General features: G+C 54.6%; 8 protein-coding genes across 8 annotated transcripts; 4 read left to right on the top strand and 4 right to left on the bottom strand.

Moving 5' to 3' along the window:
• Positions 1 to 269: 269 nt before the first annotated feature.
• Positions 270 to 1,333, top strand: LMH87_009046 (uncharacterized protein; the record flags this gene model as incomplete). The annotated part of the gene is made up of 2 exons (XM_056202315.1): positions 270 to 312; positions 384 to 1,333. 2 exons carry the CDS (start codon positions 270 to 272, stop codon positions 1,331 to 1,333), a joined length of 993 nt encoding a protein of 330 aa, XP_056056890.1.
• Positions 1,334 to 1,601: 268 nt separating this feature from the next.
• Positions 1,602 to 3,765, bottom strand: LMH87_009045 (uncharacterized protein; the record flags this gene model as incomplete). The annotated part of the gene is made up of 2 exons (XM_056202314.1): positions 1,602 to 2,616; positions 2,681 to 3,765. 2 exons carry the CDS (start codon positions 3,763 to 3,765, stop codon positions 1,602 to 1,604), a joined length of 2,100 nt encoding a protein of 699 aa, XP_056056889.1.
• Positions 3,766 to 6,066: 2,301 nt separating this feature from the next.
• LMH87_009044 (uncharacterized protein) lies at positions 6,067 to 6,630 on the top strand (the record flags this gene model as incomplete). The annotated part of the gene is made up of 1 exon (XM_056202313.1): positions 6,067 to 6,630. One exon carries the CDS (start codon positions 6,067 to 6,069, stop codon positions 6,628 to 6,630), a length of 564 nt encoding a protein of 187 aa, XP_056056888.1.
• A 1,654-nt stretch (positions 6,631 to 8,284) lies between these two features.
• Positions 8,285 to 9,364, bottom strand: LMH87_009043 (uncharacterized protein; the record flags this gene model as incomplete). The annotated part of the gene is made up of 1 exon (XM_056202312.1): positions 8,285 to 9,364. One exon carries the CDS (start codon positions 9,362 to 9,364, stop codon positions 8,285 to 8,287), a length of 1,080 nt encoding a protein of 359 aa, XP_056056887.1.
• A 629-nt stretch (positions 9,365 to 9,993) lies between these two features.
• On the top strand, positions 9,994 to 10,977 carry LMH87_009042 (uncharacterized protein; the record flags this gene model as incomplete). Its single annotated transcript, XM_056202311.1, has 1 exon — positions 9,994 to 10,977. The coding sequence occupies one exon, from the start codon at positions 9,994 to 9,996 to the stop codon at positions 10,975 to 10,977; it is 984 nt and encodes a 327-aa protein (XP_056056886.1).
• Positions 10,978 to 11,082: 105 nt separating this feature from the next.
• On the bottom strand, positions 11,083 to 11,817 carry LMH87_009041 (uncharacterized protein; the record flags this gene model as incomplete). Its single annotated transcript, XM_056202309.1, has 1 exon — positions 11,083 to 11,817. One exon carries the CDS (start codon positions 11,815 to 11,817, stop codon positions 11,083 to 11,085), a length of 735 nt encoding a protein of 244 aa, XP_056056885.1.
• Positions 11,818 to 13,021: 1,204 nt separating this feature from the next.
• On the top strand, positions 13,022 to 13,882 carry LMH87_009040 (uncharacterized protein; the record flags this gene model as incomplete). The annotated part of the gene is made up of 1 exon (XM_056202308.1): positions 13,022 to 13,882. The coding sequence occupies one exon, from the start codon at positions 13,022 to 13,024 to the stop codon at positions 13,880 to 13,882; it is 861 nt and encodes a 286-aa protein (XP_056056884.1).
• Positions 13,883 to 14,225: 343 nt separating this feature from the next.
• Positions 14,226 to 18,279, bottom strand: LMH87_009039 (uncharacterized protein; the record flags this gene model as incomplete). The annotated part of the gene is made up of 2 exons (XM_056202307.1): positions 14,226 to 17,813; positions 17,863 to 18,279. The coding sequence occupies 2 exons, from the start codon at positions 18,277 to 18,279 to the stop codon at positions 14,226 to 14,228; spliced, it is 4,005 nt and encodes a 1,334-aa protein (XP_056056883.1).
• Positions 18,280 to 20,016: the final 1,737 nt, after the last annotated feature.

Below are 20,016 nucleotides of genomic sequence, written 5' to 3'. Positions count from 1 at the left end.
CAGTCTGGCTGCCAGCATGTGAGGGAAGCCGATTGGGGGAGCCTCCAGGGTCGGAGTGGGGCCAACCTCGGCTGTAGGCCCAGGTCACCAATAAAGACCGATCCCTGGTCATCATGGCCGTGATGAATTCCGACCTGTGACCCTTGCTACCTGGCCTCGACATCCCCCAATCGTCTTTTTCTATATCCTCTTGCTTGCTTCCTGATCTTGGTTTGCTCTCATATCCCTCCTCACATAACCAAACTTTTTTGCACACCACAACCGCCAACATGCCCATCGTCACAGAGCTCACCCGCAAGCTGGGCATCCGAGGTAAGCTCCGTTGGACGGCCTCGCATCGTGCTCCCGCCGCGCAAGCACAACTGACCTGCTCCTCCTCCCAGTCCCCATTGTCCAGGGTGGCATGATGCACATTGGCACCGCCGACCTCGCCGCCGCCGTCTCCAACGCCGGCGGCCTCGGCATCATCACCGCCCTCATCTTCACCACGCCCGCCGCCCTGCGCGACGAGATCCGCCGCTGCCGCACCCTCACCAAGAAGCCCTTTGCCGTCAACATGACGCTGCTCCCCTCCATGGTGCCGCCCGACTACCCGGCCTATGCCCAGACCATCATCGACGAGGGCATCCGCATCGTCGAGACGGCCGGCAACTCGCCAGGCCCCATCATCACGCAGCTCAAAAAGGCCGGCATCACCGTCCTGCACAAGTGCACCAGCATCCGCCACGCCCTCTCCGCCGTCAAGCTCGGCGTCGACTTCCTCAGCATCGACGGCTTCGAGTGCGCCGGCCACGTCGGCGAGAGCGACATTACAAACTTTATCCTGTTGAGCCGCGCCCGCCAGGAGATCAAGATCCCCTTCATCGCCTCGGGCGGCTTCGCCGACGGCCAGGGCCTCGCCGCCGCGCTGTGCCTCGGCGCCTCGGGCATCAACATGGGCACACGCTTCATGTGCACCGTCGAGGCGCCGCTCCACGAGAACATCAAGAAGACGATTGTCAAGTCGGACGAGAACCAGACGGCGCTCGTGCTGCGCCGCTGGCGCAACACCAGCCGCCTCTTCAAGAACAAGGTCACCGAGGAGGCGCTCAAGATTGAGCGCACCAGCACCACCGGCGAGTTCAGCGAGGTCGCCCCCTACGTCTCGGGCAAGCGCGGCAAGGAGGTCTTTTCCAACGGCGACCCGGAGCACGGCGTCTGGACCACCGGCCAGGTCATGGGCCTGATTCACGACATTCCCACCTGCGACGTCCTCGTCAAGCGCATAGAGAAGGAGGCCGAGACGGTCCTCAACGAGCGCGCCGCCCTCGTCGTCCCCGAGTCGAAGCTGTAAATGCAGCGACAAGGCATTCCCGGTCTTGCTTTTGCGAGAAGCGGAACAATATAAAGACGTAAAATGTTCAAGATGTTAGATTAGAAGTCACGATTGACAATGACTCTGTTCGTTGGAAACCTTTTCTTTTGTGTTTATTTACTGCATGTAGTTTTTTGTCAATATTTGAGAGTACTCTTCGGGCATCTACTCCTGTTCTTGAACATTATGTTTGTCTATTCGTAAAGCAATCTGTAAAGTAAAGGAAACTGGTTGCATGGTAAAGCACTCAGTAAAGAAAAGAAAAAAGCGGCAAGTCTTCTTCATCAGACTCATCCGGTCCCCTCAGCAACTCATCAGACGACAACCGCAGCGTTTCCACCTCCGTCTCCTCCCCCGCGCAGTCCGCCTCTTCGTCTGCCTCATCCCCGCATTCTGATGCCACGGGCGTCAACGGCAGCCTCGTCGTCGGGCCCCCGTTCGTGGTCCAAGCCGGTTCCAGCCGCCCCTCGCGGTCATCTGGCCAGCACGCCGCCGCCGTGACTGGGGGGCAGACGCGGTGTCCCTTTGCGTCTAGCAGCACCGGAACCGTCGACGCGCGGGCGTGGGCGCCGCGCCAGGGAGACTGCGGCGACTGCGGCACGTAAAAGTAGTCCTCGCGAGCGGATCCTGTCGTCTCCTCCAGGACCACCATGGCCCGGGGCCGCTGCTTCTGGCTCCACGCGTTGTGCTTGCCGAGATCGTGCGGCCAGTACCGCGGCAGCTCCGCGGCAGCCGCCCACGCCGCTGCTTCGTCGCTGCTGTCGCCGGCCCAGCGCTCCTGGAAGAGCCGCGTCTCAAGCAGGCCGCCGCGCAGGCCGCAGTAAAAGGTGTCGGCGACGTCGCAGGACCGCGCCAGCGAGACGACGTGCTCAAAGACGGCGCTGTGGGCGCGCACCGTCGTCTGTTCTGCTGCTCGCCGCGAGCCGGCGTCCCAGCCGCAGGCGATGTCCTTGTAGGGACGGCACGCGACGGTGGTAGTGCCCTCCGGCGGCAGCAACATCGCGGCGTAGCGCTCGTCTCGTTGGTTGTTACTGTTGCGTCCTGGAGGCGGACTGTCGGCCGAGCTCGGGAGCTCGTCTGTGCAGTGGTATGCCTTTGTCGGGCTGCGGTAGTCGAAGAAGTGAAGGGCGGGCGAGGTGCTGGACCCGGCCACGAAGCGCTCCTGGCCGTGCGTCATGAGCGCACTGCTCGGGTCCTGCGGGCTGCTTCCACGACGGTAGTATTTACAATCGAAGGGTTCGGGGGTTCGAAGATCGGTGAGCCTTACCAGAAAAGGTCAATGTGAACATGTCCAACGTTGTGCATATGTCGATATATGGCAAATACCTGATTGTGCCGTCGCACCATGCGCTGAGAATCAACGTTCCCTTTGCCCCCACGGTTTCGATGGCATTGACTGTTTGTAGCCGCCCCAGCCCAGCATCTCCTCCCGTGTCTGAAGATGTAGACTGCAGCCGCAACCCGTCAGGAGTCAGCCGTCCCCATTGCAGAGGATTGTGTGCGTTTGCGATCCCACAAGCAACAGTAGTGCTGTCAAGAAACTTGGTCGTATTCATGAAAGTGCGATTCTGACAGGGCTGTTGGTTCCAAGTGGCGTCATACACTTCGATGGGCTCCAGCTCAAAATCTCCGTCGGCAGGCAACTGCGACAGGCTGTACATCCGGAGATGCTTGTCCTGGCCGGTTGCGAGCAAGTTGGACAGTGGCTCCCATTCTATAAGGGAGATTGCCGTGTCGTCCAACCAGAGGTAGCGGTCAGAACACGATGGACGACTTTCTTTAGAGTCTCTGGCTTGTGGGAGCAAAGAAAGCTGTACTATCGTCGCAATGCAGCTGCCAATAAGCCGCTGCAGGTGAACTTGGCCATTTGCGCGCCCAGTGGCGACCTCTGTCTGATCGTGGCGATGCACCACCGACACCGCTGTTATGTCCCCCGGCCCTGGATCAAAGCCATTGTCCCGTCCCAGGTGCTGTGTCCAGCGACCCGGTCTCTTGCCCTCGATTCCCGACCTCTTGACCATGAGGTCCTCCCCCGCACCGCACGCCACGACCTCGTCCGCCGTGCCAGGAACCAGCCCAGCGTCCACGGGCGTGGCATGCCCGATGCTCCTCTGACCTCTGCGGCCGCCGTGGCGACGATAGTGCATGCCGTCCCAGGGCGCGATCGGGTGCTCGCCGTAGCTGTAAATGTCGAACGAGCGGCGCTCCCACGCGCGGTCCATGGTCGTCATCTTCATTGCCAGTCCTCGCCACTTGCCTATGCCGCGTAGGTGCGTGGGCACGCGAATCGATGGAAAATTGGACCCGAAAAAGGTGCGCCAGCCGGCATGGCCCATGAGACTGTTCAGGTAGGCCGACGTGGCAGCGTAGTTGGCAGCGTCGGCGACGGTGTGTAGCTGAGCCGCGATCATGGCCAGCAACTCGGGGCTGAGAGAGCTGAAGGTGGTCCGGCTGCGCGGAAGGGCAACATTTTTCCCGGAGAGCATATCTAGACATTGGGTCAAGGAGAAGTCTTGTTTCTTTTGCTAGATCTCTTTTTGTAAAATGTAGCAAAAAGTTGTAAACAAGTTGAAGTTGTCTCTGAAGCATTTACTCGACAAACTGGCATGCCGTAGTCTTTTATACCTGTAATCTATGTGGCTATACGTGGCGATGTTATATATTTTCTTTTTCTTTTCCTTCTATTCTCCCTTCTTTTCTAAATTTCCGCCAAAACCCACACGCCGCCATGTGTTTTGCTCAAGCAAATCTCAAAAACCTCAAAAGTACGCCACTCGGCCAGTTCTGCGAGGTGTGGCGGCCGTGGTTGTCGTGAAAGGCGCAGGTTTTTTTTTTACACTTATTACAATCTGTTGCTTCAGTAATGATAGGTTTTAATGGGAAAACCTTCCGATAAAAGGTAAATAAGTCTGCGCAAGTCGAGGGCCTACCCGGCGCTTTGCAATGGCTTTCTGGCTTCCTTTTCTTATGCTCGCCACTGCCTAAGTGGCGCTGGCTTGGTTCTTTGCGCAAACAGAATACAACGAATTTTTCCTGCCAAAAAGTTTTCCCAGTCGTCTTGCATAATTACTTAGGCAGCGTCTGCCTCAGATTGCATATGAGCACGCAAGATCTTGTGCACCTTGGCCAGCTTCTGACATCGCAACATCATTTGCAAGAGTCTCGGTTACTCTCTACACGGTCGCAAACCATATCCATTCGAATAAGAATATTCTCTCTCAGAAAAAAGACTCACAATGGTACTTCGACATGTTTTTGTCCTGAAAAACGCGTACCATCCTCGAGTTTCCTACTTTCCTGAGCTCACGACAACACCGTTCATTTGTCTGACGAAATTGACTGGTGGTGCAAAACTACAAGCTGACCGCCTCTATTTCTATTTCCTACCCTCTAGCGTAAACGCATGCGTCGAACAAACATCGTACGTCCCCTCTATCGACTGGCTGCTTTAGCAACGGTGCTAAGTCTCGTCGTGCGGCTGGGCCTACGGCAACAATCGTCTGCTGTCCGCAGTGCGTTTAAGGACAATAGTTAGCCAATCGTTTTCATGGAGCAAAAGATTCATCAGCATCGTGCGGAGTACCTTGAGCCGCTATCTAGCCAGGTCGCCGCATTTCTACGTCTGAATTCAGTTCAGTGGCGTGGTGTATCCCAAGAGGTGCCTCGGGGTCACACCATAAAACTCCAGGCCGGAGGCGCAATTTCCATTTGGCGGAGCCTTTTCTGCTACTGAAAAGCCGTTGGTTCCGACAGACTTCATCATACAAAGCTTGGTGCAGCGCGTGATAAGGACTGGTTACATTATGGGAGCCTCTGGCTGCTCGGAGTCAAACTTTCGGCGCCAGAGAAAAGTATTTTCGTTGTGATTATGTTTTTGAGCTTTGTATAACCATGTACGCGGCACTCATGCTTTCTTTGGCAGGCTTGTGTTTACTCCTGGCTTGCATCCGCAGTCGCCACCGAACCGTGGTCGGTGAAACTTCTACTATCGATATTGACAGAATTCACATATAAGATCACCTCCTTCTAACTTGGCATCAGGTTTTAGGCATTCGCAGCCCCGTGGTGAAGCGCAGAGATTGAAGAAAGCGGCCCGGCTAAGTTACGCTTTGGTGGCGCCGACAACGAAAAACCATCAAGCCACGTATGTCTATGAACAGTCGTTTTGCCACTGCGGTAAAAAGAGACGCTGAATGGTTGCGAAACACATTACTTGCGCATTATACTTCATGTCCGTAAGAAGTATGCAGCCTAGCAGTAGCATCCACACGTAAATATGCGACAATAATGACCACGCGAATTTAGCCTATGCCTTTGTGACTGTGAATGATCCCAAGTCATCAAAGTAGTTTTGAGTGCTTTGATGAGGCGTCACCAAGCCTGCTTTGTCTTGCGCAACGGAAGCATATCCTTGCTCCCATGGCCGAACCACGTATATATAAGGGTTTCTCGTCCTAACTGCAGCAATACAAAGATTTCAAGAAGAAAACCCTATTTGAGCTTCTACAAGTCTCTTCATTACGTACAGTCACCTTACCAGCTTACCCTCACTCAATCTTTGACAATAATTGAGCACTTGAAAGCTCTCGAAACAATATTACATGATCTCCCACAGAATCGCACATTGCCAATCTCGCCTTCCACCACCCAAGAAGATGCCGGCCTGCAAACATAAAGAGCTACCCGCGCTATCATTGCAGCAAAGATTGGCAATGAATGCCTCTCTTCACGACAAAGTCGCCCGGAAAGCATGCTTTCTGTGCTACATGGTGCACCAAGCCGAGCGCCGCACGCGCCAGGCGCTCAACAATAGCAGGCAGCCGAAAGCAGGGTATCTACCAGACAATTTGCCAAACAAGATTAAGCTGCTACCCAAGGAGAATTTCCAAGCCCCGCGATACTCGACGCTCGAGGGCAAGCGCAGGACGGCGCTGATGTACGAGCGCGAGGTGAAACGCCAGAAGACAATAGCAGCGATCCAAAAGACGGCCTACACCCTGCTCAGCCCCATTGCCGAGGAAAGCGACGAGGAGAATGCGGGGAAAGGCATTGAGTCGTATACTTTGGTTGGCGAATTTCATGTCTGCTCGCACCTGTACAAAATGGCCCTCCACGACCAAAGTGGCACATACACCAAGACTGCTGTCACATCGCTAGAGCGCAGCGAGTTTTTCCGACACGGGGGCGTTTTGGCACTGCTCAGTTGGTTGATCAAGGAGTCCAAGAAAAAGTCAAAGAAACCCGTTCATCACACCAGATACTATCGCAGTCATTAGTGCATTTTCTGAGAAGTTGGAGATCATTGGCTGTCCTCGACGTGGTCTACCTGGCACATCACAAGCTCTTTGGGCTGAGAAATCCGCATCATACAGCATCTCTGTTGGAGGTCTCACACAAAGCGTTGTTGACGCAAAGCGTTGCTTTTCAAATACAAAGCATTCTTTTTTCTGTATCTATAGAACTTGCCCTTTTGTTTTTGTACTAAATAGTCGGTTACCACCGACTAAGCATACAAAGCTGCACAAGGAACAGCATTTGAATCATTGGCTGGATTGAACAAAGGCACACCTGCATGGCAGCCCCGCACACACTGAAAGCTCACGCACACATAAAGCACGAGTGAGAGACAAAAAGAGAAAGACAGCAATGTATACATGTACAATGAAAGATGATAGAAAAAAAACATACAGCAGCCGGTGTTCGCTGGTCGTCACCGACTTGACCACTAATCTGCCGGTCAGTACCCTGACTTCAGCGGAGCAAATAGGACGCAGGATGTCTTCGTTATGAAAGAAGGATAATTAGCCGGTCTAGCTGGTTCCCATTCACAGCGAGACTACTACAGGCATATACAAGTTCTCGTTATCAAATTTCAACTCGGTAAGTACAGCCGCAGAATTTTACAGGCCCCTGCGCCGCATGGCGTGGTACCACTGCACTGGTCGTCCTTGTTGCAAGTAATCCAGGGCCCAGTTCCATCGCCCCGGGCCGCCCAGCACCACTGGCCACCCGCGCCGCATGAATGCCAGCAGTACCCGCGTGTGCAGCCAACAGCTTTGCCGGGCCAGGGATTTCGCTTCGACAAGTCTTCCGAGAGATTAAGATAGCCAGTGTAGCACACTAAAGGCACCGCAAGGCCGTCACCTGTTACGCCATCACTTGCAAGGCCTCCGCGAGGCCTCCGCGGGCCTCCATCAAGGAATAAGAAGAAAAAGAAAGACCGCTACAAGGCTCTGCTGTTACCCTATGAGAACTCCCAACCCCGTCTGAACAGCTGCCCAGCTGACTATTCTCGCTGATCAATAGCGTTCATCAATAATGTCAAGTTGGTTTCTCCCGAAGAGGAGATGACGGTTGTGCCCTGGCTAACTGGAACTCAAATGGCGAGCAACCAACGTTTAGGCGACCAATGTGGTGGTGTAAGTGATTCCAACTGTACTTAATTTGGAATAAAACAGTCACATGTTTGTTCTATGTGTACTTCTCCGTTCCGGATATATCATTGTCTTCGAGCAATGAATCCCCAGCAACAAGTGGAACTACCACAAAGGGCTTGTTCTACTTTATTCCCCGAACCCAAAATTTTGACAGGGTTGAATTCAGCACTCGTGCAAGATTTAACGATCAAAAAGGTCCCATCAAGACAGTCTATCAGGTCGCCGTCCCTAACAGGGGCGAAAAGCAGGTGCAGTTGAACGATTCCGAGTTGGAGCTTCTTTTCTTCTTTTCTTTGTCACAGAAGTGGCAGTCTCTCATTCTTTTTCTAAAACGGCAGCGTACTTCTACTTACACTCCACGCCCATTATTCTTCATTCTGAGCCACGGACGCGCTACAGCATACTACGTAATGATACGGAGCAGAATAATAAGCTCAATTGATGTCTATGCATAACTTGCTATTCCATTGCATCATTGAATGCAGGTTCAGGCTCATGACTGAACCGCCTGCAGCTTGAACGGAAAAGAGACATGGCCAGTGACGACACCCACAGTGTTCTTGATCGCCACTGAATGAAACCCATCTAGAGCGCTGCGCGTCTCCGCCGTGCCAATATCGAGTCGTGCCAAGAGCTCTGGGAGAGCACTGTAGAGGATGTCCAGGTTTCCGTCTTCGACTTTTGCGGCAATCCCAACAGACCCGACCGCACCAAGACGCCTCGTCTCTTCGCATTCGCGAATGCCGATCCCGTAGCAGGCATCCGCGCCGATTTTACCGATGACACGCCCCTTGTACGCCCGCATGAGCGCGGTGCAGAAGCGCCCCTCGCCGGCGACCATTTCAGGATACGTCGACATGGCGTTGAAGACCCGGGTCATGCTGCGCTGTCTCTGCGTCACGTCCTCGTCGCCTCTGGCCACCGCATCCGCTGCCGCTGCAAAGGCCGCATTGGTGGTGGCCAGGTAGACGAGAGGATAGGCCGGCGCAGGCATATTGCATCCGTCAATGGCCCATCGGACCTGCTCCGATGGGAGCCGCGCAATCTCCTCCGTTGCTTGCTTCACGCGTTGCTGGAGGGGGTGCGAAAGCACATGATAGTCCTCCGGCCCTGCACCAATGGCTCGCGCAGCAGCCAGCATGCCCGAGTGCTTTCCGGAGCAGTTGCTCCATACGGGTGTTGGCTCGAAACCAGCCCGGATCCATGCCTTGTTCCTGTCCGGCAGGATGGCGGGATGGCCACCACAGCGCAGGTCGGCTTCCGAGTTGCCCGCCTTGGCCAAGATGCCCTTGGCCCGCTCTACATGTCGGTCCTCGCTGCTGTGCGAGGCGCACATGAGGGCGAGGTCAGCTTCGCCGAGGCCATACTTTTCGAGAGCTCCAGTCTCGACAATGGCAACGGCCTGGGCAGGTTTGGCTGCTGAGCGGATCAGGGTTACCCGATTCGGGTCGCCGACGACGAAAAGGACCTTTCCGGTCGAGTCGACGACTACAGCATGAAGTTCATGCCGATTTTCGATGACGCCATTTCTGTCAATCACAACATAGTTGTCGTCGCGGGTGGTCTTGGTCATGCTATGGTGGGCTTGGCTTGTAGAAGCTGCTGTTTCGTAAGAGAGAAGCTGGGTGGGAGATATAAATGAGACCGAAGTTAACTTGTGAAAACCCCTTTGAACCACAAGAGGACAAGAAAGTAGTAGTGGTAGCCAACAAAATAGTGGTAGCCTACTTATAGTTACCCCACAGCCCGGGGCGTCGCCCCGTGGGGGTACTTTGTGGTTATGAGTTATGACGGTGCGCCCTAGGCTTGTTCCAAGTGGATGCAATTCGGCATTGGCAGCATCTGTTGATAACCAAATGAAGAAGGTCCTGTGAGTCATATCTCAGTCTGCGATGTTTTGGTGCCATTGAGAAACCGTAAAACTGGCGCCGTCAATCGACTGCCGCATGGCGTTCTGCTGCATCCTTAAAAAGCGCTTCTAGCAGCCTTACAGCCGGGATGCACTGTCTAGGATTTAGGCAGCTGTTGACAGCGTGTGTTGACAGTTCTACAAAAGCATCGCAGCCATGGGAAGTAGACACGTTTTAACTACTGCCTATCCAGGCAACTGCTGCCAATTGTACTTTGCACAGTACTTATAAAGCCTGGATCTAGAGGACCAGATACTCAAATCCAAGCTCGTCCAAAAAAAGTTTTCAAATCATGCATTTGCTCATTTTAGGTGGTACTCACTACGTCGGGCGCCTTGTTGCAGAACAGGCTCTGGCTCGCGGCCACCAAGTCACCGTCTTCAATCGCGGCAACAAGCCAGCCCCTGCAGGGGCGCAAGCCTTGCTCGGTGACCGCCTTGCAGAAAACGGATACGCTGCTCTCGATGGTCTTTCCTTCGATGCCGTCATTGACACTTGGGACTCGGACGCCTCTGCGGTGAAGCAGGCGATTGCCGCGCTCAATGGCCGGATGAAGCACTATGCATTCGTCTCAAGCATAAGCGTATACGATCGCAAGGCGTCGACAGCACCCTACGACGAGACCTCTGCGCTTCACGACACGGATAAGACGCCAGTCAAGTACTTCAAGGACAAGCTGTGCTCAGAGCGCGAAGCTGCCGAATCTGGCGTGCCGACGCTCATTGTCCGTCCCGGACTCATCGTCGGGCCCGGCGAGACAACGCCTGGCAGGCTGCCGTGGTGGCTTCGAAGAATGGAGCGAGGCGGGCTGACGCTGGCGCCGGGGCCAGAAGACCTGGCTTTGCAATTCATCGACGGACGCGACCTGGCCGCGTTTCTGATTGACGGTGCGGAGCGCAACATTCAAGGCACTTTCGACGCCGTATCGGGCATGAGCCACATTACGCTGGCAGGCCTCCTGGAGGCTGCCAATGAAGCTGCCGGTGGCAGGGCCTCGCTGGTGTGGGTGGATGGTGACGAGGTGGCGAAAGCTGTTGCCGGGAAGCGGATGGAAATCCCAATGTGGCTCCCCAAGGCACATGCTTCCATTTTCCAGAGTACAGGCAAAAAAGCGGCCGCAGCTGGATTGAATATACGGCCTGCGCTGGACACTATCAAAGATACGTGGGATTGGGTCAATAAGAGCGGATGGAAGATCGGAGATGGGCCTGCAGGGGTGCTAGAAGATGTTGAGGCTGCCATTCTTGAGCAGCACGCCGAATTAGACAAGCAATGATTCTCACAATGTATTCAAATGCAGAATGTGATGGGAAATTGGCTACCATTTGGTTATTTTGGTTCTTTGGTCTTTTTTAAAGTATATTATACAATTTGCATCTTCTTAATGAGAAACCTTGATCTGGTAAAATTGAACCTCGGTCGGGCCGCTCTTCTGGTTGTAGTTGCCAGCCTTGAAGTAGCTCTTCGGTCCGTTGAGCTTGTGGGTGTCCAGCTTCTGAAAGGCCTTGCCATTGATGCTGACCGACAAGATGTTCTTCTCGTAGCGAATCTCGTACGTGAAGCGCTGGCCCTTGGGCACGTGGTCGACATCGACGCGCTGCTGCTTGCAGCTGTTGTCCGCGCACAGCTGCACGCCCATCTTCAGGTCTCCCGCGGCGTTGTAGTACAGCTCGGCGACGGGCTTGTGCGAGACACTGTCGTCGACGTGGATCTGGCCGATGCAAATCTCGCCGTCATTCTTGGTGACCTTGAGCTCGCCAAACAGGCGGTTCTTGTCGGCATGAGGGTCCCAGCTGGTAGGCTTATTCTCGCGTAGCTCGCAGCGGCAGTGGTCGCTGTGCTCGGTGCTGACGCAGTCCGAGTTGCTCTTGTCGCCAGGGACGGTGAGCACGAGCGAGCCGTCCGACTTGTCGGTGAAGAAGTACTTGGCGTTGGTGTAGCCGTGGCAGTCGCCGAGCCGGTCGGCGCTGATCTCGTCCGGGTGGTTGGGCTTGCCGGAGGGCAGCTGCAGCTTCCAGTGGGAGAGGTCAAAGTTGCCGCCCGGTGCGCAGCCTGGGTTTAGCGCGGTGGATAGAGAAACGCTGCCAAGAAGCAGAGCAGTATCTGTGAAGCGCATTTTGGTGGTTCTTCGATGCGTATATTGAAACTTTGTACAGTGAATATGGGGCCAGGATGTGCGTGTAAGTGAGGTGGAAGCAGTTCTTGATACACCACTCCCAAGCAGAACATGGTGCCCCTTTTGTACATTTTGAATGACAACACTTTGCTCTTGAGGTTCATCTTACGAGAAATATACTTGAGGGAATCTTTTTTCCACCATTCACCTCTCACGTCAGCAGCAAAGCCAGACAGTGTCGGATCGCGGCTGTCGAAATCGAGCATTACACGGACCGCCGACGCTAAACTTACATGTGGGCGACTCTGGTTGGTCGCCTCGCACTGGTGAAGTAGCTAGCATCATGTTCGATCTCAGCGCGGCTACTTGTATCTTTGTTTTCTCAAGGCACAAAAGACATTGGTATAGGCAGCTAACACTACAGACGGGTGCATTTGTCGCACGAATAGAATTAGTTTCCGGAGAATTAAATGCATTTTGTGAGAGACGTTCGTAATGTCACTTGCCATCGGGGGACCGGGGCTGAGTAGCTGGAAGCTCGTTGGTGGAATTAATATACCCGTCTCGCAGCAGCAACCTGGTAGAAACACAGCAGCTGTGTAAGTTCTGACTTTTATTCATTGACTTACGTAGAATCGGGATTTATTTTTGTCTTGCCGAATCACCCGTACTTCTTATATTATACTAGAGATATTTTTAGTGGTGCCCATTTTGTTTCGATTGCTCTAGACCCGACCAGTGCCTCCTGTTACGGGATGGCGTTTCCACTGCTTTGTTTTGCACTCGTGCATATCCCCTGCTCATGAGCAATTGGGTAGCATTATTCCCAGCTTCTTCCTAAGCACAGCATCTTTGTCTTGCTTTTTTAAGTAGATCTGGATGATGTTTCTGGCGAGGGACAGCTGTGAGCAGACAGCGCCTGTCTACATGAAGACGACGGAGTTCCGGTCACTAAAACCAATGAAGTATGTTTCTTTATAACAATGATTTCAATGTATTTGCCGTGGCTACACAATTTCATGTGAATTCACCTGTCTTGACACACTGGGGAGATGTCCGATGAGAGGGGCACGCCAGCAAGCAATTGTGCCCCACCCCCACCAAAATCCCAAAAATCACCAGCTTCAATCCAACAGTGGCCACACACTTCGATTTCCTATTCCATCACCTTTCCGGACACAACCAAACGCTCAGAACCGCCACAATGTCGCATCCCAGAATAGAAGAGGTCTCCGACAGCGACCTAGAGATGGTCTCGGATCCCGAAGAGATTGACATTGACGACTTTGACGACACCGACATTATGCGACGAGTCGAGCCCAAACCCGCCGCAGCATCCTCCTCCTCAGCCGCCGCTGCAGGGCCCTCCGCCGCCGACCAGCAGGCCCTGCAGCAGATGATGATGAATCCAAACAGCACGCGCTCCGTCACGGCCGACGAGCGCGCCTCCTACGCCGGCTATCAGAGCCTGTACCCCATCTACTTTGACGCCTCGCGGACCCGCGCCCAGGGCCGCCGCGTGAGCGCCGCCCTCGCCGTCCCGAACCCGCTCGCGCGCGAAATCGCCAACGCCTGCTCGCGGCTGCGCCTGCAGACTGTCCTCGAGCCCGAGAAGACGCACCCCAAGGACTGGGCCAACCCGGGCCGCGTCAAGGTCGCCCTCAAGCCCACCGGCAAGGGCGCCGCCCCGACGCACAAGATTGCCAACAAGCACCACCTCTACATGCTCGTCGCGCAGCACCTCAAGGAGAACCCGACGACGGAGCGCTCGCCCGGCCTGCGCGTCCGCATGGGCGGCCAGATCCACCCGCCCGAGGACAAGCCCTACCCCAAGCCCGCCGCGCCCCGCGGCTGGAAGATCAACGAGTACGTGCCGTACATGAGCGCCGCCATGACGGGCGGCGGCGTCTCGGAGAACCTCTTCAAGGACATCATGAAGGAGATGCAGGGCGGCGGGGACCCCATGTCGGCGCTCATGGCGAGCCAGGCGGGCGGCGCTGCGGGCGGCAGCGGCTCAGACGACGGTGCAAAGAAGAAAAAAGACAAGAAGAAGGGAAAGGCGTAGATAAGGGCAGTACTTGATGACGGGAAGCAGAAAGCAGAGCACGGTTCGGTGATTGATTTTGCATGAATGGTAAGGGGCTAGCATATCCATGGTTTGTTACTCACTCCAGTTGGAGACGAGCATCTCTCAAGATCGACGACAACGCCGATGCATGACATTCACTCTTGCTAGAATATGCAAGATATGGTTCATAAAAAAAAGAACAAAATAAATTGTACATGTACATGATATAAACGCCAGAAGGGTATCTCCCATGTCTTTGGCTTGCCGATGCTTGTGACCAACACCTCTTGATCCGAGTCAAGTTCTTCTATGAAATATATACAACACACAAGTCTCAATCTTACACGGCGGCAACTCTTGCGCTCTGCAGCGCATCCCACTCACGCGATCCAACAATCTGCACCCTGCTTCGGGAGCCAGACTTCAGCAGCTTGCCGTCCGGCCCAGGCAGGCGAATTTGCAGCCGAGCAGCGGGTTTTATACGAGCGCTGTCGGTACTGCCGCGAATAGCAGGCAGAAGGAGCGACTCACTCTTCTTGACGACCGAGGCTTGCCACGACTTCCAGGCTGCGAAATCTTCCGTCTGCTTTGCTGCTTGGTACTGCGGTGTCGTCTTGGCCGAGCGCCATGAGAGTCTGTCTTTGGGGATCGAACCGTAGTTGAACACGCCGGCCGACGATGTCATCTTGACGAGCTCGCTCAGAACGTCCTTGCCCTCCGCGATCACCAGGGCTTTGCGCTGTTCAGCCGCATTGGCAGGCTTCTTGAGTGGCTCGGCGAGCCAGTCGTAGTTTTGCTGCTCCGTCAGTCGAGCGCGACGATTGTCCTCGCGCAGGTAGCGCACTGCAGATTGCAGACTTTCAACGTCGTTCTTGAGCTCATCCATCTCACGGGCTGTAGCAACGGCGCGCTCCTGGCCAGCCTTGTTACCAGCAGCATCAGCGCCATCAGCATATGCGCGGCTGTCACTCGCAACCTTCTTCCACTTATCACGCTCCGATTCGAGCATCTTTAGCTCTCGGTCTTGCTTCTCAATATCATCCTTGAGACTGGCAGCCTGTTCTGTAGAAGTTTCGAGATCCTTCTGTAGAGCATTGATGCGTTCAATATTCGCCTGTGCGTCGCGCATGCGGGACTCCAAGGTCTCGATCTTGAGCGCGGCAGTGCTGAGATGCTCGTCGCGCTGGGCAATAGTACGGCGGGCTTCGCTGTGTTCTTCCTTGAGTCTTCGTAGCTCCTCTTCAGCATCAACGGGCACAGCCTTCAGAGCTTTGAGCTCCTGGGAGCGGAGCTTCCAAGGCGCCGGGCTGACATCAAACTCGCGAGTTTGGCTGAGGTCTGTGGCCAAGCCAACAACTTCCGACACCTGAGCCTGGAGGTTACGCAGCTGGGAGAGGTACTGAGAAAACATGTCAGATTCGCTACAAGATGTAGCCTCCAGTACCGCAGCGTGGATAGTATTTTGCACATCAGAGTGGGTGAATGGATCAGTACGCCCTTCGTCTTGAGTGAAGAGTGCATGGAGCGCTATGCCAATCTTGCGAGACAAGATTGCGATACCTTCACTAGCGGTTCGGCATGACTCAAACAGCTCGCGGCTCTCTGGTGCGAGAGAGAGAGATCTAGTCTTGAGGTCCTCCAATGCGCGGACGGCCTTGCCTGCAATCACCTTGGTGCTCCGAGTCTGGGTGATGACAGATTCGAACTTTTTGGTAAGTAGCTGCGTCATCTCCTCATCGGCACCCTCGACAGAGATGACACGTTCAGCCATGACACGAATAGCATTGAGCGACGTCGCTGCAGATTCAAGATGGCTTTGAACAACAACAGCCTTCATGTGAGACTCATCGGCGTGTCCAGGCGCATCCTCGGTGAGGTGGACTTCACCAAGGTGCGACATCAGAGCAATGGTGCGCTGTAGCGCCTCAGCGCACTGCTTCTCCTTGAGATCATCCCTGCGCAGGCTGTCGATCCAGCCGTTGAGGGCGCGCTCAACTGGTTCCACCTCCAGTAAAGCGTTCTGGTAGCTAGAAAACTGTGCCAAAGAGCAGTGATTCATATCGTTGAAGAAACGGTCGCACATTGCCGCGACCCAGGTCAGTTTATCAACAGCATCACAACCAGCAAACACGTCGTCCTCGTGGCCGGGCTGGGGTTGTCCGTTGAGCTTTTCTTTGATAAACCCACTGAGTAGGTTGGACTTGAATGCGAGCCTGCGGAAGCGTAGGAGTGCAAGAACAGAGTCTTGCTCTTCCTTGTATGTGTCGGGGAGGAAGAGTTTGAGAATCTCAAGGTGCTGCTCTGCCTCTTGGGCCTCGAGGCGTCGCATCTCCAAATCAATCGTCTTGACTTGGGCCTTGGCAGCAGAAATCTGCAGTTTCATATTTAGATCCATCATGGCGCGCGATCGGTCGTTCAGCTTCTCCGATTCGCCCTCCGTGACAGCCTGCGAGGCTCGCATGTCGTCCAAATCCGTCTGCAGATTCGTGACCAGCTCACGGAACCTTGACAAAGTGTATTCCATGTCCTCAAAATTCTCCTCCTGTTGGCCGGCGCGACGAGCTTGTTCAGCAATAACACTGTCTCTGAAATCGAGCTCTTCCTGAAGCTCTTTCTCATTCTGTACATGGTTGATTTCGAGTTCATCGTTGATTTCTTTCAAGCTCTCCAGATCCTCGATTACAGCCTTCAGCTCTTCCATCTGCTCCGACAGGCTCATGTTTCGCTCGGTAAGGTCTTCTATCATGTCTTCGGCACCAAGAGCAGTATCCAGTTGTGAGCGAAGGTCATCAACTGCAGCCTCGGACTGCTGTAGCTTTTCCTTCGTCTTCTCGTGCTCTTCTTTGTTGGTGCCAAAGTCGCGAACGTCTTCTTCAAGCACAGCAATTTGGGCTTTCAGGTCTTCTTCCTGCTCGTGAGTAATGTCTCGCAGTCGAATCAGAGCCTCACGGAGACGCTCATTTGTTCGCTCCATCTGCAACCAGTTCGCACTCGTTTTCTCCTCGGGCGTCATACCCTTACTATACTCTGCGTTTTCCTCGCGGAGGATCTCAACTTCCAGTTCGAGCTCTTCAGCCTTCTGCTGCACAGCTTCAAGCTCAACCTTCAGAACCTCGAAATTCTCCTCCGCCATCTCTCGATCAAGAGTCGCCAGCTCAAGAGCAGTATCATGTTCAGCTTGAAGAGTTTCCACCGAGTCAAATTTTACTTCGGCTTCCTTCAGCTGCTTTCGAAGGTCTGTTAATTCTTGTTGCTGTGGCTGGTACTTTGCTTGTAATTTCTGGATGACATCGGAGAATTTGTCTCGTTCGGCCTGGATCTTGTCCAATTGTTTCAGCTTGTCGCGGTCCTCCAGGCGTTTCCTTTCCAGAACTTTCAGCTTTGCCTTCAGATCTTCGACTTCTTTATTCGGCAAGCCACCGGAAACTGAGCGGGGCATGTTCGCCTGAGCGGTCGTTCTTTGCGCCGCCGAAGACGCTGCGGCCATCCTCTCCAAATTATTCGTCTTAGCCATGACGGGGCTCTTTGGTTGGGGCGACAGGATTTCGGCATCGCTTTTGATGGGTGAGTTCGGGGCAGTTCCGCCGCTCCGGGAGCCTGTATTACTCTCATAGCCAGCTTGCGAGTCCGCTGAAGGTCGTCGACCGGGGTCTGGGCGTCGTAAACCGGCAGCGAGGGCTGGGGCTCTGCCGCTTGCTGAACGGGTGTGTGATATGCCGCCTTTGGGTGCTGCAGATGACACTGAAGCCTGTCTCGTGGTTCGTGATGCGGGGGCTGCGGGGGGTCCCATAGACGTCCGTTGAGCTGACACAGATGTACGAGTTCGCGCTCCAGCTGATGCAACTCTTGCGTTCGACGGTGTTCCGGTTCGTGACGCTGCGGCACTAGATGCAGCGCTCAATGGTTTTGTCGGCGATTTGCTCGGAGACTATACATGCATCAGCAAGAGAGTCGCCAAGCGAACAGATTGTACCTACAGCAGAACCTGGAAGTCTTCCGATACTAGCAGGACGTGTCGTTCTAGAAACAGGACTCGGGCTCGGCGCGTTAAGGCTCTTTCGTCTATTCAGGGTGGCATCGTTTCCGATAGAGGCACGACTGGCGGTGGGGTTGATGAAGCTACTTGGACGTGCGACTTTCTTGACTCCTGGCTTGGCAGCCGCGGGGGGCTGCGAAATGATGGTCGCCATCATGGGCTTGACAAACATGCCATAGCCCATAGGGCAGTCAAAGTAGCGCTGGCCTTGGACGCTGCCATCGTTTTTGCCTGTCTTGTCTTCAAGCTCAACCCCTATCCACTCGCCGACCTGGAAGCTTGTTTGGCCAGCAAAGCGCACGGTAGCTTTGCGGCCATCGTTGAGCTGCACAATCTGGCCCGTCTTAAAATCAGGCATTATGAAGATTCGAGGATCAGTAGGCGCATCGTGGCGCCAGTGCGTCCGGTGTTGTTGCTGTTGCTGATGTTGTGTTGACAGACAGCACTGGAGCTTGGTCGGCGGCACTGCGACTCCTTTGCAGGTGCACTTAGTGAAGATCTCCAGCAGCTGCGATCACTGCAGTCCACTAAATGCACCGCACCAACGCGTCTGCTGCCGCCCGTCGACGCGCTCCACTGACGACTGCCCAGTCAGGCACAACTCGCCAGGCACAATTTCTGTGCCTTGATTATGAGGCAGCCAGACGTCACGGCTGCCACACCCACGCAAGCCACAACGCACACACACGGGGAGAGACATGATGCGAGACACAGAAGACCGAAATCAAGGTTCGCTATAATTGAATCCAAAATAGGCTTTGTGCCTCTTTTATTACTCCGTTCGCTCGTCGAATCAATGACGCCTTACGATAATCAGGATATCTATCTATACACCGAAGATGCTATTCTGCTGCGCCATGGTCCGCCCCCAGGCAATGTTGCCTTCCCGTATCCAAAACGTCAAAGCACAAACCCAAAATGCCTCTTAGTCGTTGGCCATTTCAATCATTTCTCCAGTTTGAAGGTACAGTGTTTCGAAAACCACCATCTCTCATCCATTCGACCAGTTCGAACGCCATCCGGCGCTCAGTCGCTTCGTCAATGCTCGTGCCACTCGGAATTCTCACTACAATGAGGCCCATGCCTTTTGCAATTTCCACGGTTCCGAATTTCTTCAGCTCATCTTCTTCGCTCGGTTGCACATACACGACCAGGTCGGCATTGGCTGTCCCGCGCCACATATTCGCCATCCATTGCCAGTGATCTTCTGGCGAGTACATGTCGGAGTTGGATGTACAAGCGGCGAACTTGTCTGAAATCGTCAGGCTGTAGCCTTCCTTCACTAGGGCTACCGGCACTTTGCCGGACGTTATCGGTGACTTTTCAGTCGCCGCCACCGCCTCGGGACGCCGAGAAACGCCTGCGCCCCTATTCCTAGTCAGGCGGGCATCGCTGAGGGAAACGCCATCTCTCGTGCCCGTCACATGAGCAGCTATCTGCCTTGACTTTTCTTGCCAGGAAATGATCGTGCGCATATACACAGAAAATTCGGACTCCGCTGCCTTGGTCTTGGATCTGCCTGTCTCGGTCGGCTCTGGGTCTGGTAGCCAGGAGCGGAGTGACACTTCGCCGCAGGCAAGCAAAGCCTTTTCAACCGCCTTTCCAACATTGCGCAGCAATTGGGAGTCCGGGCCTTCGACGGCTATGATAGCGCCTCTGGGTTCGACTGGTGATCGATCTTGCTCGCTTGAATGAACAGGCAGAGGTCTGCAGATTCTCGACAGTGCTCCGAGTTTGCGCTTGAAAGAAATCATTCTTACAGCTTCTTCCATGCTGTTGGGCCGTTTCTCTTGAGGGAGAGGAAGGGAGAATACAGGTGAAGGCAGCACCGGCTGTCGCATGTCGATGCTTTGTGCACGGACTGGCGAGGGCGAAACCGCTGTTTGCAATGGTGGCAACCTCAAAGATTCGTCAAAGCCACTGTGGCGCCGGGCAGGCTCCTGCTCTGGCCAAGAAGCTCCTCCAGGTGGGCGTGGCGGCGGCGGCATTGGCCCGCTATGCGACCTAGGAATTGTGCTGAGTTCTGGGAGAGATGTGTGAGGGTACGGGCGCATCGCGTGGTATGGACCACCTTCGGGAGACGCACGCAGCGAGT

The sequence above is a fragment of the Akanthomyces muscarius genome, assembly GCF_028009165.1.
Source record: "Akanthomyces muscarius strain Ve6 chromosome Unknown contig_18, whole genome shotgun sequence".
Taxonomy (NCBI): Eukaryota; Fungi; Ascomycota; class Sordariomycetes; order Hypocreales; family Cordycipitaceae; genus Akanthomyces; species Akanthomyces muscarius.
This window is presented reverse-complemented; position numbering and strand designations above follow the sequence as displayed.